At 43.9% G+C, this 19890-nt stretch overlaps 1 protein-coding gene across 2 annotated transcripts in view; it reads left to right on the forward strand.

Annotated features, from left to right (window-relative positions):
- xirp2a (xin actin binding repeat containing 2a) overlaps positions 1-19890 on the forward strand; it is a 59052-nt gene that overhangs the window by 4260 nt on the left and 34902 nt on the right. For both annotated transcript variants that reach the window (XM_080422150.1, XM_080422151.1), the window contains exon 2: positions 17751-17889. In XM_080422150.1, the coding sequence (XP_080278276.1) occupies positions 17751-17889 (139 nt within the window). The remainder of the gene's footprint in view (positions 1-17750; positions 17890-19890) is intronic.

Consider the following 19890-nt stretch of genomic DNA (forward strand, 5'->3'; position numbering starts at 1 on the left):
ACTGTGTTATTCGCAGCCTTGAGAGAACAAGGCTAATTTGTTCCAATTATCACTGTCAGACATGTATATTTAGACTAGACTGCTGTGGCCAGAGCCATAACAGTCTGATTGGCCAGAAGCGAAAAAGAGCTTGGCTCCGGTACTGCTACTGCTTGTTCTACATTCTGCAGTGTCAAATTGTTCTAAAAAGATTCGCTGACCCGAGAACAGAGGCTCCAGAAAGCAGAGAGTTTTAGGTATATGTGAAGACCTCTCCAACCCTCAGCATAAATAGTAGCAGCAGTAGACACAAGTAGATATTATGCCAAATAGTGCTATACTGTATTTATCTCTCTCGCTCTCTTCTAGCATCACAGTTATTTACTTGTTTATACAGTCTGCTGGCGGGGGAGCCAAATATATAAATGTTGACAGTGATAATTCTAGGTTAAGTGTTTGTAACACAGGCTAACAAAAATCCCAAACCTTGAGTTTAGATTTGGTACACCAACAATCTAAACATAAACGACGATAGAATCAGCCCGTCTCTTCGTGTCTACAGCTATATTCTCATGTTGGAACTAATGGCAGGCTATATTACCCCAAGGACTCTAATCGTTCAGGCAGAAAATACTAATATGCGCTCGCATCATCTTTTTGATCAAATTGATACTTTGTATAGTCATTTACCGTGGCCCTTTCCCTTGACATTGTCATGTTTTAGACAAGGCAATCAACTTTTACAATCAATCTCCATCAGGTTCAACGTGGGCCCCTGAATTCAGAGTGCAATTCTTCTCCCGTTTGAATTGAATCACAGCCGTCATCATTCGAGTCAAGGCGTCCCCATGGGAATGGGGACAGTGATCTTTTATTCATATCGCCGTAGAAATCTAATCAAAGCACATGCTGGACAGAGCTCCAGCGACTTGGCATGGAGGTACAAGCTTTAGAGCGCTCGCAGAAGGTCCTTCTCTTATCTCTCAACTCTTGGGGAGAGAGAGGGAAAAAAAGGAAAACGATTGTTAATGTTGCACACGGGCAGCGTTCCCAGAAGAGAAGCAGACTCGGAGCTTCACAGCTCAATGGCAGTAAACCGCGACCTTGTGTCTAACTATCTGCGAGGCCGAGCTTAATATTTGATGATGCATCGTATTTTCTTATTTTTCCCCCCTCACATTTCATTATTTAAACGGCACGGTGTCACCGAGCGGTCACTCGTAACGATGACTGATGGATTCACCGGGTGGTCTGTCTCTCAGCTATAATCCATCTCTCTCCCAAGCAAAGAAAGGTATAGGAGTGATGCAATGGTTTATCTTTGGAGTGCAAAGTGCGTGTTTTTCCGCTTAGTGCAGAATGGCCAGCAGACGGATCCTCTCGGGAGACGAGCTTGTGTTTACGAGATCAGTTCTGAGCTTCTGACCGCCCGGTCACAGGCTCACAGCTGCATCAGAGAATGCTCACATGGGGGTGTAGTGCACAGTGCAGGCTTGTTTACACATGCGCACGTGCGCACGCACGCAAGTAAGAAGTATGTGTGCTTGTACATGCAAACACACACGCTGCAAGTACATCACTGCAAGTACATTTCCCTTCCTGCAAAGTTCAGTTGCATAGTATGATATTATTTACCTTGTACATTATCAGCCTCTGGTAGACAGTGTAATAGCTCTGGTCCCCCAGTGGGTGGCAGTGTGGTATCTGTGAGAGGCACCTGCAGCTGCAATTAACCTGTCATGTTAAAAATGTTATGAGATATTAGTAATGGGTTATAATATGCGTATGAAGCGGGAATGCGATCATAGACAAATACCATTTACCTACCAAAATGGCCATTTCAGTCATTTTCATGGCAGGAGGTATCATAATATTATGACTTCCATTTCCTGAATTGAATTCCCTGAATTTCCCTCCGGGGATCAATAAAGGTTCATCTCATCTCTTATCTCATCTCTTATCTTATTTGTGTGCTGAGCTGCCACATAACCAGGATTATATGCAGCAGATTTGCATTATCCAGATTTACAAAGAATCCCATTAATTTTAATGTGGCATTTTAAAGGAATTTGCACACCGTGGGTTAGAGCCTATTCCGGGACAAACGTTCTGCGAATATAGGAAATCTACAAGCTCGGGCTTGTAGATTGACTACGGTATTACTATTTTAAGAGATTTGGTGGGTTAGGGCCACTATCGATTAGTCACCCCATGGAGACTTGACTTTTTTTTGTTTTTGTCGTATTCCTAAGCCAATAATTTGATGACCGGCAGCGGTTCCGGTAGGAGACACAAAGAGTCTCCTTTGTATCTCCTACCGGAACCGCTGCCTACCGGTCCGCTGCATCAAATTATTGGCTTAGGAATGCTACAAAAACAAAAAAAAATATCCATGAAGTCAAGTCTCAATGGGGTGACTAATCGATAGAAAAAAAGTAATTTCTCTTTAAGAAGACATAAATGGCCAAAAATACTAACATCAGAGAACACATTAATAAAAGCAAAACACATTAACAAAAGCAAACACGGACAGATTGGAACAGAAAAAGTTTTTAATTACAGTGATTATAATAATATTCAAATGAAATAAAACTAGTCAAACAGTCTCCCTCAGACTGAGCTAAAAGCAAGGGAGAAAAAGTGGGTCTTTAGGTTTGATAAAAAAAAAAAAATCAATGGTGGGTTTGGATGTGTGGTGGAAGATTGTTCCAAAGTTTGGGGGCAGCAGCAGAGAAGGCCCGAGCTCTGTGTCTGATGGTTCTCTTCCTGTCCTCCTGAACTAAGTTTATAAGGTTAGTAAACACATCTGGTCGGAACGACCTACAGTTGAGTGGGAGGACATTGAAGGGTGCTTGTTTTTAGTGGCTGAGATCACTGTGTGACCGTGTGGACCGTATGGACTGCACACACTCTAAATATATATATGACCCAAAGCCACTCATGACTAATGGGGATTGCGCCACAACGTCATGCACCCCTTTCATAGTGACAGGTTTCTATGGGTGCTGGACAGATTTCGGGCGCATACACACGCGCACGCGTGCGTGCGTGCGTGCGTGCGTGCGTGCGTGCGTGCGTGCGTGCGTGCGTGCGTGCGTGCGTGCGTGCGTGCGTGCGTGCGTGCGTGCGTGCGTGCGTGCGTGCGTGCGTGCGTGCGTGCGTGCGTGCGTGCGTGCGTGCGTGCGTGCGTGCGTGCGTGCGTGCGTGCGTGCGTGCGTGCGTGCGTGTGTGTGTGCGCGTAAGAGAGCGAGAAAGATAGAGAAGAGAGAGATGATGTATATGTGTGTTCATTGGCATGTGTTTGTGACTGTGTGTTGCTGTGTGTGGGGGTGAGAGAGAGAGAGAGTTTCTGTGCGTGTTCTTTTGCATGTATGTGTGTGTGTGTGGGGGGGGGGGGGGTGAGAGAGTGCGTGTGTGCATACGTGTCTGTGTGTGTGTGTGTGTGTGTGTGTGTACACTTGTGTGTCAGAGGGAATGAGTTTGTGCTTGTGACTGTATTTGAGTGTTACTGTGTGTGTGTGTGTGTGTGTGTGTGTGCGTGTGTGTGCGCGCGTGCGCGTGTCTGTCAGAGGGAATGAGTTTGTCTGTGCGTGGGAGAGGTAAAGGAAGACAGGAGAGAACCATCAGACACAGAGAGAGAGAGTGTTTTCTGACAGAATACAATAGATATCATTGGAGTTTTGGGTTGCTCAGCAGGGCCTCGGTTTATTCTCACAGTCACAGAATTGTCAATGTCACTCGCTTGCTCTCATGAGCTTTTTATGCGTCTTGATAAATGATGTGTACAGGCGTGTCATTTTCATGCTCGTCATTCCGGCTCCTGGAAGGATCTTCACTTCAGAGATTACATAACGACCGCTTTTCAGAAAAGTCCGCTCTCAGACGGCATTGAGAAGCCCGCCGTCAGGTTAATTGAAACGTTGCATTTTTATATTTGAAGCAGCTCAGTTCCCTAGTTTTATCCAGCGCTTAATTATGTAATTATCGTCAATGTCAGGTGGAAACCTAGTATGTCCAAACCTGTTACTTTTCAGGAAATGGAAAAAAATAACCTGTGTTCCAAATGGTTTCAGTGTAGTTATTACTATAGTCACGAGCTCTTGATAATACTTTTCATTGGTTCAATATTGATAAAAACCCACAGACACACTTAACAACTTTCCAAATGTTTCAGATATCTTCGCTACTCTTACGTGAAGAAGTAGTGCATTCATTTAAATTAAGAAAAAACTAAAAGCAATATGGAGATGCAAGGTTTCTGCCAGACGGCGACAAGATATTTATTTAATTATTTATTTCCGTGATTGTTTTCTGTAACGGAATTACAGTGACACGAAATCTCCTTTTTTTTTAAATAAGAATTCAAAAGACATGCTGAAGCATGGCAAATGAGATAGCTCGTTGACTAATTTCGCAGCGCTAATCACAAAAAAGCAGAGTCAATACTCAACAACAACCCTACTTAAACTGAGCATTAAGCTAACCGGCGTGGCTTCAGCCAAATTGATTGACGAGGACGCTTGTGTCCTCATTGAGCTCTTAAGACACCATTAATATTTCCCTGGCGTTTGCCATTTTCGTCTCAGTTTCGAGATTGACATCTTTTAATGGAGCTGGCATCGTGCGCTGCACATGATGATTGACGGGCTCGCCGTAAAACAAGTCGTTGAATGAGTACCCGCATAAAGATACCTCTGTTCGGCTTTTTGTTCAGCCCTTTTTTCTTCAAATAACTTCTGACTTCTAACTTCCACAGCCTGGGTAACACAGTGGCGGAAAGTAACTAAGTACATGTACTCAAATACTGCACTTAAGTTCCATTTTGTCGTATTTTTACTTTTATTGAGTATTTCCAATTTTCAATACTTTTACTTATACTCCTCTACATCTCAGAGGTAAACGTTGTACTTTTTACTCCACTACAATTATTTGACAGCTTTAGTTACTTTGCAGATTTGGATTATTAAGACAAAACATACATTAACCAACTACGCTCTATTTTGTACTTCAGCTATTTGAAACATAGCAGATCTACAAGCTCACAACGTGTCGCAGATCGACACGTTGTGAGCTTGTAGATCTGATATTTTCAAAAGATTTTTATACCTGATTTTGAAACCTGAAATGGGACTTTTTACATAATGTACTTTTACTTTTGGTACTTTTAGTACAATTTGATGCCAATACGTTTGTACTTTTACTCAAGTCAAATGTGAATACAGAACTTGTACTTGTAACAGAGTATTTCTATATTGTGGTATTGGTACTTTTACTTAAGTAAAAAACTACTGCTGGGTAGTGGCTGTGTGTGTCTCTCCAGACCGTTCTCTCTCCAGGCCTCCTTGTGCGACTATATTGTCATTTCCTGATATATATTCTGAGACCCGCAGGGCAGGCTGAGGTGGGGAACACTGTGTGTCCAAGGATTAGCCAAGGACCTTGAGGCTCGCACTTGAATCCCTTATGCAGATATTGCTCCGTCAGAGTGGAGACATAGTGTCAGCACTCTCTCTCTCTCTCTCTCTCTCCTCTCTCTCTCTCTCTCTCCCTCTCTCTCTCTGTCTCTCTCTCTCAATCCATCTCTTTCTCTCTCTCAATCCATCTCTTTCTCTGTCTCTGGTTGAGCGTGGCCACACAGAAATAGAGGAAGTGATCTCTTTTTCTTTCTGACAGGGCTCTAAATGCAAATGGGGCCGCGGGTGCTTTGTTAATTGTTAACTAGTGCTCAAACAAACAGGGAGCACATGAGCTGATATGAAACTGTCAGCAAGGCAGTAAAGGTTTTTGACGAGGGAAAGTTCCTGTACAGCTCAATGTAAAAGATAACATTAACAGGTGGTGAAGGCCTCGTGCCCTCAGTTATTCTTTGAGACAGATAGTCGGACGGTTGAGGCAGGCAGTAAATGTCCGGCAAAGGCAGAGGCTGTCAGTGTTTGTGTAGGAAGTATGGGGGTAGATTCTGTGTACTGTCTTACAGCATGTTGTGTTGTATAATGTTCTTATGTGTTCCATGTTGAACAGACTGTGAAACCAAATATCCCAATGGGACGATAAAATCTAATCTGCTGTAATCTAATCTAATGGGAGGCTCAGGTTGGTGATGACAAAAATACGTAATCTTCACTACAATATTATCATGTGCCATTTTCAGCTGTCCATTTGTGCTTCTTTTCAAGGTAACATGAATAGATTTTAGCTCATTTGCTACGACATTAGGTTGAAAAGTCACATAAATATGTGATTGTGTGTGTCTGCTTGGACACCTGCACACACACACACACACACACACACACACACACACACACACACACACACACACACACACACACACACACACACACACACACACACACACACACACAACGCACACTTGTTATATGAGTGTGCACAGTAGCACGCTTACACAATTATAGACCATGTCCCCAAAATATCGAACGGTGACAGTGGCAGCGGATGGCACATCCGATGCCACTTCCTACGGGTTCCTGCGTGTGCCAGAGACATTTTGAGAGCCTGAAAATGGAGACGGATCCCCAACCAGTTTAGGCTCGCCATGTATAAATAGAGAGAGAGAGAGAGAGAGAGTGAGATGGGGAGGATTAGGAGATGGAGGGGCCTGATGAAAGAGAGTGTAACGTGATTTGCATTTAATAAGCACATGGCTGGATGGTGATACAGAGGAGTGAGCGAGAGAGTGGGGAGGATAGACGAAGGGGGGGGGGAAATCCAGGCACTCAGAGTGAACCGGCGGCACAGAATGATTTATTAAAGAAAAGAGGGAAAAAAAAGCTTTATGTCTAGAGCACTTCCGTTGCTGTATTAGACGCTGTGAGGGAATGAAGGGCTGAACCAGCATATCTGGTTGTCTGATGCAACAGATCATAACGTAGCCACACGCGCGTCAACAACTGTGACGCTTATCGGTAGGCGTTGTGCATCAATATTGACGAATGACGAGCAGGTTATCGTGTCGAAACTCCAAAATTATATGTATGCCTTCACAGTCAATAATCAGTACCTGTCACCTGTCACCTGTACTCTCCTGTGCTGGCATTTGGGTTTTTCTGTCTTTTTTAGCAGTTTGAAAGCTCTCTCCCCCTCTCTCTCTCACTCTTTCTCTCTCTCTCTGTTTCTCTGTCTCTCTCCTTCTCTCTCCCCTCTCACTCTCTCTCTCTCACCCTCTTCTTCATTTTCCCTGAAGTCTCACTGCTGCTTGACAGCTTGAGCCTTGGTTAAGAGCTCTTCCCAGTGAGAGAGAGAGAGAGAGAGAGAGAGAGAGAGAGAGAGAGAGAGAGAGAGAGAGAGAGAGAGAGAGAGAGAGAGAGAGAGAGAGAGAGAGAGAGAGAGAGAGAGAGAGAGAGAGAGAGAGAGAGAGAGAGAGAGAGAGAGAGAGAGAGAGAGAGAATTGGTTGGAATTCAGCATGTGTTTCCCTCAATGTCACAGTTAAGGTGCCATACACACCAGAGAATATTATGCGCCGATATTTTGACAAAATTTGCATTCGTAACGAGGTTGATCTTCCCCTGTGAATATAAGCCTCAACCTGTGCACTTAACATGTGCACTTAAAGGGTAAGACCACTTTGGTAGAGGTTTGGGTTGTGTAGTTACCTTGCCATGATGTAACTCCAAAGGTGGGCAAGAAATCAAAAATAATTGCTCCATTGATTAGAAATTGATAATTCAAAATATGCTCCTCATTGACTTACATTGTATGGTAAAACAGCTCTCAAAGTCACTCTTTTAGCACGTAAATGAACCCAAACAAAGTTGATTCAGGCAATATAGAGCATCACCAAACCCAGTACTGTTTGTTTTTTTAATAAAAATGTCAACTTCCTGTTGATTCTACTATTTGAAGATCTGGATCCGGATCCGCCGATCCAGTCCGGGTTTTCTACTTATTAAAAATGGCAAAATCAACAGGAAGTTGACATTTTTATTTAAAAAAAAACAGTACTGGGTTTGGTGATGTTCTATATTGTCTGAATCAACTTTGTTTGCGTTCGTTTTTGTGCTAAAAGAGTGACTTTGAGAGCTGTTTTACCGTACAATGTAAGTCAATGAGTAGCATATTTTGATTTATCAATTTCTAATCAATGGAGCAATTATTTTTGATTTCTTGCCCACCTTTGGAGTTACATCATGGCAAGGTAACTACACAACCCAAACCTCTACCAAAGTGGTCTTGCCCTTTAAGTCAAATGATCCAGAATGACGCAGCAAGCTTGGTCTCAACCAGCCAAAATGTCCACATGTCTCCCCCCTTCTCCGCTCCCTCCATTGGCTCCCAGTTACTGCCCGCACAGAGTACAAAACACTGATGTTGGCCTACAAAGCAACCAAAGGTATGGCACCCCATACCTTCGAAGCCTGATCCAACCCTACAGCCCCTCCCGCTCACTCAGATCAGCTAACACAGAGAAGCTGTCTGAATCTTCCCTAAAACATCCGACTCCACACGTCCCAGACTCGATCTTCTCCCTTCTGGCTCCCAAACTGTGGAACAAACTCATTGCAGTTAAAACTGCAGATTCACACCCAATTTTACGCCATCATCTGAAGACTCACCTCTTCAGACTCCACCTTAGCCTGTAGCACTTGACCTAGCCTTAACGACCATGCAGTCGTATGCTAAGGTTAAAATGTTATTTAGACAGATGCTAGGTTCATTTGTCTAACTGGCATCGTATTGTTTCTATAGTTTCAATGTACAGATTATAATATTTTTATTGTTTAGACTGATGCTAGGTTCTTGGTTTACCTATGATCGTAGATTACTGAGATTACTGTTTACCTTGCTTACTGTAAGTCGCTCTGGATAAAGTCGTGTGTACTAGATGCCTAAATTGTAAATTGTAACCGGCATGAATGAGGCATCAACTATATGAATAGTTTATTGCGAAATACTCGCCGACGCATTTTCCAGGTCATTTATTTGTCACACTCTCGGTGTGTAAATACAATCACCGACATGTCAACAAACAGAGCATATTTACACTGGAATCATTTGATCCCTGTCAGGATGGGTTTTCAAGCCAAGAGGTACCCGCTGGCTTGTTCTCTAAATCCTTGGAGGAACGGTATCTGAAAATGTTTTCATTCAAGGTTTCTTCAGTTCAGGTTTCTTCAGTTCAATCATACAAAGATGACTGACACTCCAGCATGGGGCGGGGGGGGGGGGGGGGGGGGGGGAATTGGCACCGTGGCAAAGTTTTGAAACATACAAGTGAATTTACCCTCCTTTTGCATTCTTGGCAGCAGGTTGGTGCCAAGAATGCTAAAGCTGCAACCTGAAACTTATTTGAACGAAAACAATGTAATTTGAACCAATCTGTATGGTAGAGTATGTTGATACAATGTATAACTAGCACATCTGTAGTGGTTGGAGGAGGTCTCCCTATACTCTTCCTTTGAGAAACGTAGAACCTGGTGTCGGGTAGGACAACTACTCTGTTGACAGGTACTACTGCCTGAAGCTCTTATAAGCGCAATTTCTCCCATGGCCTCTTGGATGAGAAGTTTGGTGTCCCCCGTGAGAGACAGGGGTAGGATCCTTTAGGACTTTAACGATTCAGGTTCCTTTACGATTGCCTCTTAACGGTCCGATTCCGTTACGGTTCCCTTTAGCAATTCCTATAGGGGGTTCCGAATAGACCTTAGGTCTGTAACGCTGAGAGTGTACAAATGCAACCAAATGGACCCGGAAGGGTCCATTTGGTTGCATTTGTACACTCTCAGCGTTATGATGGTTATTGAAATTAAAAGGTTTGTGTATTTGAGTAATTTAATAGTATAGCAGACGTTAAGTCCACATAGCTCTGACAGCGTGATAAATCAGTTCCTGTAAAGTTTACAGGAACTGGAACCGATGGAACCGATTCCGGTTCCTCAGTGTTGGATTCAGTTCCTCAGTGTTCAGGATCCCAACCCTGCTATGAGAGACCCGGGTTCGACATCCTGGTACTATAGGACGTGAAACTTAGGGATTGTAGCTTTAAGTCAATGGAGATACAGCGCTGTGAAATAAAGTTGTTTACAGGTCCATCCTCCACAATGCGCCACAGCGGAATAAAACACAAAGGAAAAACATTGCACCATAAGCAACAATTAGAGCCCCGGAGAAAACTGTAAACAAAAGTCTGCAAAAGCCCCAAGCAATGTTGCATCACTTACTGTCTTGTTTCTGTCTAGCTTGCGGTTAATGGGGCTCTGTCCTCTCTGAAGAGTTTGGCTAACAAACCGCTAATCAACATCACAAACCTCTCTGTATATACACACAACCAACAATCTGACTGAACATCATCTCTCTCTCTCTCTCTCTCTCTCTCTCACTCACTCACTCACTCACTCACTCACACACTCACACTCACACTCACACTCACACTCACACTCACACACACACACACACACACTTACTTTCTCTCTCTCTCCCCCCTCCCTACCTCCCTCCCTCTCACACACACTTGTTCTCCTCCTCCACTGTCTCTCTCTCTCTGTCTTGCCATGACATTCTCTCTTCTTAATCCCCTCTTCACGCTTACTGTCCCTAAATTACCTCATGTCTTCTCTCTCTCTCTCTCTCTCTCTCTCTCTCTCTCTCTCTCTCTCTCTCTCTGTCCTCAACCCTCCTTTCTTTCTCCTCTTGTTTATATGCCCTTCACTCCATCCATCCTTCTGTCCTTTTTCCTTTCCTTGTCATGGCTCTGCTGTCTTCCTTTGGGATCCATTCTGAACAAACCTTCATACAGGGGTTCATTACCAACGTAGGTTGAACGAGTTTGCAATTCAGCGAACTCTGTATCTACGGTACTGGTTCTGAACACTTTTCATTTCAAGGTTTGATATCAGTTAGGTTGTTTTCATCTCTGGGACCCCAATCTACGTTGTAAAATCCTCAGTGTTTATGTAAAGGAATGGCTTTCAATGTGCGGTCCGGGGACCCCCGGGGGTCCTTGAGGGTGTTTCAGGGGGTCCCCAGCTAAATGACTGAGGAACTAAATGGACCCTCACCCTATATGGTCTGTGACTCCGAGAGTTTACATTTTACAGCGTGGATTGGGGTCCCAGAGATAAAAACCGTACCGCGGTCTATCTACTCGAGTCTAACGCAAATAAAAACGGGGGTCCTCGAAGCAAAAACAGTTGAGAATCACCGCTCTACCCTGCCGCTCATTTGGAGTCTGAAACATACTGGGGTTCAGATAACATGAGTTCACCTGCATAAAAAAACTCATATTTTTCCTAGTTGACAGATGCTATTATAATGTGATGCTCTTTATTCGATCTGTCCTTCAGTCTGTACTTTGGTTATTCACTCCAGTTACATCACTCACCTCTCTTATGGGTTCTCTCTCTCCATCTCGCTCTCTCTCTCTCTGTTTGCCTCTCACTTGTTTCTGTGTTTTGTCGGTGAGCGTGTTTGAGATATTAACGTGGGAGGTTCTCTGCACACTCGTGTTCACTCATAATGAATGCAGTCGTCGATGGGCGATCATGTGGTCGTGAGTTTTCATGTTTCCATTCAATTACAAACTGGGAGGGAAGTGTTGCGGCTCGGTCAATATACTGTAGAGAAAATAAAACAAACGGCACTTGAAAGGAGGTCATATTCTGTCCAAGCACGTACAGAGAGAGAGAGAGAGAGAGGGGGGAGAGGAATGACCTTTAAATGAGATAACGTGTTGTCTAGCACCAAGCATGCGTGACATTGAGATTAAAAATCTTGTTTAGGGCCAAAACCGTATAAAACACAACAGATAAAAAACAGTGGGAACAGTGTGTGGCTCCAGTGTGGATCTCGGACTTCACGTGGTCAACCTGTGACGTCAGTCGTCTATGATATCTGACTCCATTTGGGCAATATTTGGTTTCAGCCCGATTTGAGCCTCATTGACTTCATTTATATAACGTTTAACTCTTTAACTGCCATAGTATACACATAATAAACTCACCCACTGCCAGCGTTTTCGTGTTTTTTAACCTTAATTGTTCATAGAAAATGTAGATCCATAATAATCCATCGTGGCACCGTGTCTGAACACGGACAGTAATCCACGGTCCACCCCCCAGAGGAAAAAATTCAACCGTGAGGTAACATACAGCTTGTTTCAGGCACACTGACAACGTCATTATCGTCAATAATTCGCGTCTTTCCCACCTCCCCAACTGGCCACAGAACATTTATATACATTATGATCGCTTTTCAGACCGTTGGTAAACACAAAGGGGATCACTGATCGTCCTCCAGAGAAAGAAAAATATAACCGGCACTTTGCATTCCTTTGTTAGACTAGGTTGAAAATAGGACGTCTCAAGGAATACAGGGGGAAAAAAAGTCAACTAGAGTTAGAGCCATTTCCAGGAAAACCGGAAACAGAAAGTGGATTGAGGAGAAATCTTCGGATGACGTTATTTTCGTATCGGCTGTGTTACAGTGAAAGTAGTCACTCCGGATTATTGATCACAGCGCGGTTTTATATAAAACAATAAAAAAACTAAAATCTCGTCTTTCTCGTTGACGGCAGGCCTGCGCTTCGCAGAGAAAAACGAGAAATCTCGTCGGTGGCAGGCAATGAGTTAATATAAAAAAGAGTAAAAGAAATGTGTGGAGGTATAGCAGGCAGCGATAGTTGGATAAGCGTGTGTGTGTGTGCGCGCGTGCGGGTGCGCTCGCGGGTGTTCATGTGCTTGCTGCCTTCCAAAAGAATATAATCTGTCCAATTTAAAAATGAAATTCCCAACTACTACTAAGTTATGCATGAGTGCTTCACCTTTTCCTTTGACAGGCCTCCTTCAATTACACATCCAATACCTTCCAGCACTGGTCCTCTGCAGACACAGCTAGATGAAAAGAAGAGAGGAGAGAGAAAGAAACGCAAGAAAATAGAGAGAGAGAGAGAGGAAGAGGTAGAAATAAAGGTATAGAGGCTGACAAAGATGAAGAGGGGAGCTAGCCAGGAAAGGAAAGCGAGGACGGAAAGAAAAGTGGTCCAATTGCCAGTTGATGGTCGGGCAGTTAAGACCTCAAGGCCTGAAGAAGAAGTAAAAAAATATCCATTCTCTTTTTTTTTTAAAGAAGAACCAGTAGAAAATAAAATGATGCAAGAGAGTGGAGTAAGGGAGAAACTGCAAGGTCTCTCCTCTGCACTGTAAAAATTCCGAGTATCAATTGAAGCATTTTAGCTGTAAACCTCACACGCAGTATGGTGTCAGTGTGGGTACCAGCCAGCCGCTAAAGTCTCGCAAAGCTCGTTTGCGAGCATGGCAGCGTGTGATGTTAGCACAGCTAGCCCTCGCGAAATGCCAAGCGGCTGACATGTGCAATTAGCATAAAAATGTCCAAGAGATTCCACACATGTGTCAAGGAGCCCCCCCGGACACGTCTCCCCAACAGCCTCTCTGTCGGTGACACATCCCTATAATAGGCCCCCAATCTGTGGCACCGCGGAGACAGTGGCAGATAAGGAGGTTGGTCACCTCGTACCCCAGTCTTCACCATACACACACGCGCGCTTGCACGCACCCACACACACGTACGTCAGCAGACAGTGGCCTGTATCGTACGTGGTACGTGTCTGTCACACACGGATGATGTCACACTCGGCAGGTTGATTTCATTAGGACCCAGATATACTCTTTTAAGTGGATAAAGTGATTTGATTAGATTTTTTTTTTAATCTCCGGCTCTGCGACAGAAGCCAGCCGTGGCCTTTTACACAGATTTCACTGTGCGGTGTCCCTCATTAACTCTGTCTCTCTGTCAGGTGGGGGGAGGCAGAGGGAAAGAGCAGGGGAGGGTTCCGCAGCGATTGGATCCAACAGGAACATATGGCGTAGCGATGGGATATGGCGTAGACTAGAGGCTTGCTAACTGCTATAGAGGCGTCGTCCTGTTGGCTGTGTGTTCAGTTGGTTCCGTTCCATTTTTGTCTGTTTTCATATGGGTTGTAAGCATGCTTCAGTAATTGACCTGAATTAAAACCAGTGTGGATGTTAATGAAATATTTAATAGTACCATATGAGATTTTATGTCACTGTTGTTGGGGGTCATTCAACCACATAGTGAACGCCAGGGTAAGATTCTGGCTTGAATAGCAGGGTGTTTATGACACTGTGGTGATTAAAGAAAAAAACATCATTAAACAGACGACTTTGGGGGGAAGAAGGACCCTAATTTCACGTTTCATACTCTGCCACACTAAAAAGTGGAGAGTCCTAGGGTTCCCAAGGAGGCAAGGATACAATGCAAAAACAATAGAGGTTGGAGACCACTGAATAATGCAAAAACAATAAAGGTTTTATTGCCTTAAAACAGCTATTTTACAACTTTTTGTTTAGGCAAATGAAGAAACAATTGGCTTAAAATCTTACAGACTACTCATTAAGCCAATTGTTTGTTAATTTGCCTATTCAAAAAGTGTGTGTGTGTGTGTGTGTGTGTGTGTGTGTGTGTGTGTGTGTGTGTGTGCACATGCGTGCGCATGTGTGTTTGTGTGATGTCATGTGTGCATCTCGGAGCTCCTCAAACCCCATATGCAAATATTGACTGAGGCGTCGGAGGTCAAAGGTCCCCTTTACGCAAATAAGGTCCGCAAAGCAGCCGTCTTGACGTGATGCTGTGACCTTGTGTTCAAGTACACCATTGATCTCCCCCAATGCAGTGAATGATTCAATTCCATATGAACTCTGACACAGTTCATTATCTATCGTCAATGGTTGACCCTCTCTACCTTCCTCCTAAATGCTTTGTCTAACAATAATCACTGATCCGAGTCCGCCCCCCCCCCCCCCCCCCCCACCCCCCCCCCCCACCTACCCCACCTACCCCACCCTACACTCCAAGTCTGTTGTCATTTAAAGTAGCTGCTCTGTCTCCCAGTGACTTTTCAATGACATCGATCGAAAAGAATCACTTGGGTAGGCACACGCGCACGCACACACACGCACGAGAAGCTCACTCCTAGGAATTGGGAAAGAATGATAAATGTGTTTATGCAAAAGCGGATGAAAACAGAGAGATATAAATATGTTTACACACACACACACACACACACACACACACACACACACACACACACACACACACACACACACACACACACACTCGCGCGGGCGCCAGCTAGACTAAATTACTTTTATTATTTGAGCCTATTGCATTCATAGTGTATTATGAAATATGAATAAAGTATTGATGATTGTCAGCCTGAGAAGAATATGTATCTTTGCAAAGCCTCTTAGTCGCTCGCATTCACTGCAGTAACACTTCTGCAAAATGTGCACACACTGCTACCTGCATGCACATTGCATGCATGTGCACAAATACATACTCTGCCACACACACACACACACACACACACACACACACACACACACACACACACACACACACACACACACACACACACACACACACTGAATAATCATCGCTACTGCTCAAAGCGGTTTTAATCTTTCTCGAGAGCAAGGTTGTGGGGCGTCGCAGACTGAGCTCTGCCAGCACTTTTTTAATAACAGCATGCAGGCAAAGGCAGGCGGCACACCATAGGGAGTCGCGGTTAGAAGACAGTTTACGCCATGCGTTCTGTTCCGCACAGCCCTACTTAATGTGAGTGCTGCTTCAGCCAGAGAGACAAGAGACGAGAGGTGGAGAGATGGAGAGAGAGAGAGAGAGACAAGACTGGGGCATGAGACATTAGAAAGAGGGAGAGAGAGAAGGAGAGGGGAGGGATGAGGACGAGAGACTGAAGAAGAGAGAGAGAGAGAGAGAGAGAGAGAGAGAGAAAGAGGACGAGAGAGACGCACACAGAGACACAGAGAGAGACAGAGATGAATTGGGAATGCTGAAAAGCAGGGAGATGAGTGCACACCCAGAGAAAAGATTTTCATTACAGTGCTGTGGTGTCATATGGTGGCATCATCTCCCTGGGGTTTGTATGAGTTTAATGTGTGTGCGTGTGAGTGTGTGCCCTGTGTTTGTACACAGCATCTGCTCCTGCTGTTGAGGGTGGCGGGCAATGTAGATGATCCAATAATTCAACCCTGTGTGTGTTGTGAGTGTGTGTGTGTACATATTTTCCCACTTCGTGAGGGCCACAGATTTCCTCACAAGGACAGAACGTTGACAAAATGTGTGGAAAGTGTGGACATTTTGCTATAAACTGAGGACATTATGGTTCTCACGTACGTGTCATGGGGATATTTTGGGGTTAGTTAGTTGAAGGATAGGATTAGTCAGGTAGTGGGGAGGGTTGAGGTTAGGGTCACCTAACCTCACCTAGTGGAGGATATTGTAAGTTGGTCCCCCAAATCATTGGCAAAACACTAAGATTTGTATAATATTATTATAAAAATAAAAAAAGAAGTAAAAAGTCGGCTGCTGTATCAAGTGGTCAGATGAGTGGGCCGCGAATACATGTGAGATTTTCAGATAAGGTTGAGAACCACTGTGCTAGCAGTCCGGTTAGTAGTTTTTTTAAAGATAGTGTTTGGGACCAAAGTGTTAGACAAACAGACGTTGCCATTCTCGGAGCCTTGCCACTTAGCAGTACTAAAATGTGTGTGTGGGCTAATGTGTACACGGTGTGAGTATTGTGCAGTTATGCAAATGCACATCCACATACTTTGACATTGACATAAAACAGTGAGGAAGGAAGGACAGTGTTTTCGTTTCACTGTGTTCTCATAAAATGATTGGTTGACAGTTAGGCAGAGAGAGAACAAGGTATTTGTGTGTGTGTGTGTGTGTGTGTGTGTGTGTGTGTGTGTGTGTGTGTGTGTGTGTGTTGTCAGGTGTAATTGTCATGTCTCGCACTTGCCGCTGAGTCGATGCGCTGTTGGAGCGCAGGGAATGTTAAGGGGAATATATTTGATTTGCAAATACTGTGGATATACACACACACACACACACACACACACACACACACACACACACACACACACACACACACACAGACAGACAGGTGTTTGTTCTCTTCGTGGTGGATGATTTACAACTGCGCGTCGCTCTCCGCTGTCTCGCAAGTTCCTTTTCAAAATGCTTTCAGGAGAAAAACAACAGAATTATACAACCAAGGACACGTCATTTCAGCATGACACCCCCCCCCCCCCCAATTTGTTCATGTTGTTTTAGCAGCACAGGTCTTTAGTTGCGGCAAACACCCGGGTTTTCTTTTTATCCATTAAAATTCAACCAAGATCTTTGTTTGCCGTTACCTTCCAAGTCAATGCCTCACGTTGTTGTCAAGGTCATTTGTGTTTGCGCTCCTGGTGCTACGTGTGTGTGTGTGTGTGTATGCGTGTGTGCACGCTTAAAGCTGTATGGCGTTCTGCAACAGTGCGGCGCTTCAATGTCACTGAACATTTGACTTATATTGTTTTTCATTTTTATGTGTGGTCATGCATCATCTGTGTGTGTGTGTGTGTGCTTGTGTTTCTCCCCCCCCCCCGTATGTGTTTGTATGTATGTGTTTATGCATGCATGTGTCTTTCCATGGGTGAATGTGTAGTTGTCTCGTCGACATTCTGTTTGTCTGTTTGTTTTGGTGTAAGCGGACAGTACGTAGTGAGTGTTTTTGTGTGTGTTTAAAGGCATCTACCGGGGTTTTGGGCGAAGCCACCAAACTATACTGAGTTTTTGACGACCCAAAGTCACCTCTGCACGGCACCTCCCCTTTGAAAAAGCACAGCTGTTTCCTGTGATTGACCCCTCTCTCTCTCTCTCTCTCTCTCTCTCTCTCTGTCCCTCCCTCGCTCTCTTTCTCTCTAACCAGGAAGTAGCAGCCGTCCACTCGTCTCCGTCCAGAAAGCTCTCGTCCAGTGTCGCTCAGTCCAGTGTCGCTCAGTCCAGTGTCGCTCAGACTGAACCCTCCACAGGAGCAAACATGGCCTCCGTTCACGACGGCGGACACTGTAAGTACTTCACTCAGCGCCCCTGCCTTCTTTTGTTAACGCATTAAGACCTGAGACCCTAGTCTAAAAATATCTTCTAAATCCTAACAGTTTTCTGAAAAACGTCTGTTGCTATATTAATGGCGCTCAAACTTTTTCCAAATGTATTTGGCCAGGGACCCGCAGCTCAAAATATTTTGTGCCAGGGACCCCCAGAAAGCAGAAATATTTGAGTTAAAAATGTTCGCTTTAAAAAAATATATATATTCAAAGATTTGCATTTTTTTCATTTTTTTTCCAAATATAGCAGATCTGCAAGCTCATATGAGCTTGTGTAATTGCTATTTTTGAATAGCCAAACAATGGGCTACATATATAGCTACAATCTAAAATGACACAGATGCTTTCCCGGTGTTAATGGGTCAACTTCTGTTTTCTGTCCGGGGGGGAAATGCAGATTTTGTTTTCATACGTTTTCGATGAGAATCAATTATGCAAGGGATGAGAGAGGTTTGAGAAATAAAACCAGACAGGGTGATTGCCATAATCACCCTGAGGGGTTTAATTTCTCAACAATGACCGGCTGGCCGTCAATTATCCCGCTTATTACACGGCTTCTTCATAAATTAATTAATACATTGACCCAAAAGTAACAACAAAACAAAGTATTTCCTTGCTTACGGTAATGAAAGTATTCCATAAGTGTGTTGCACTGGGTGGGCTCGGAAAATGAGGAAGTGTTGATCAAATAAAATCAATTTTCGGTTACTGTTGTCTATTTCTCGCTTGAGAGCCATGTTTAGCTGTACATGACATTGCGGGTCTGTTTACATGGCTGTCATGTTGGATACAGCACAAAATCAAGCAGCGTAGCAGGTGCTCCGAGTCTTTGATTAGACAGCGGTCTGTTACAGAGCTCATCGGTCACTCATTACACAGAAATAACACACCGCTGAATTCAGTGATTGACCAATGAGAATCAACCGTTCAACCAAGCCGTGTAATAAGATAGAACATTCCATGAACAAGGGAAGGAGACCAGGTGGAAATTGCTTGTGCTGGCAGCACAATACAACCTAGAGGCTGTACTGTGCACGGGGATGTTCATGTGCATAACAATGAGAGATAACAGAGACTAAAGTGGTGGAGTGGTTTGTTTTAGCCACTTTTGAACCCTGGCGTCCCTATTTTGGGCATGAGAAAATAGCCAATCTACAAGGTCACAGCGCTTAACATCACAACAATCACAACTCACGTAGTGAGTTTCTAGATCGGCTATTTTTGCTATTCGTTGTACAACAATATTCTATAGGGCTTAAAGTCTCACTATGTAACTTTCTTTTAATGAATACAATTTAATTTAGTCCAATCTGTGTATGGTAGAGTATGTTAATATAATATAAATTATACAATTGGGTGGTCTGGTTGTATTTTGACTCCCTGCTCTTCTATTGAGACATTTAGATCGTGTCAAAGGTCATGTCTCACCTAGACATAGGATCTGACACAAATTTTGACCTGATGGTCAATATTCAATGTATCCCTGAGCAAGCATGCGGCTCTATTGGCTCAATGGTAAAAATGTCAGCACTTGCGCATAGGAAACTGGGTTCAAATCCGGGGTAGAAGAGGAAAGCTACATAGTGCTACTTTAAGTGGTTAAAAGGGCATGATTTTGATTCTGTACTTTGTTTTCCAGTTCAGGTAAAGACTATAGCAGATTAGAAACATGGCAGGCTAGTAAGCAATGCAGCTAAGCAAATTAATAATGAATGTACAAGCATAGGCAGTAGTCAACAGGTGTGTCAGTGCACACTCACAGAGACACACTTGAATCTAACATACCCATTATTAATTGTATTAGCTTCAGCTGTGTTGCTTACGTCTCGGTGTGCTATGAGGTTATTCATTTTTTTAAAGACATTTTTGGGGGCTTTATTTTTAGATTACAGTAGAGACAGACAGGAAACAGGAAGAGAGATGGGGAGAGACATGCAGCAAAGATCGTCGGGAATGGAAAAC

Source organism: Gymnoscopelus braueri (genome assembly GCF_963280865.1).
Source record: "Gymnoscopelus braueri genome assembly, chromosome: 24".
Taxonomy (NCBI): domain Eukaryota; kingdom Metazoa; phylum Chordata; class Actinopteri; order Myctophiformes; family Myctophidae; genus Gymnoscopelus; species Gymnoscopelus braueri.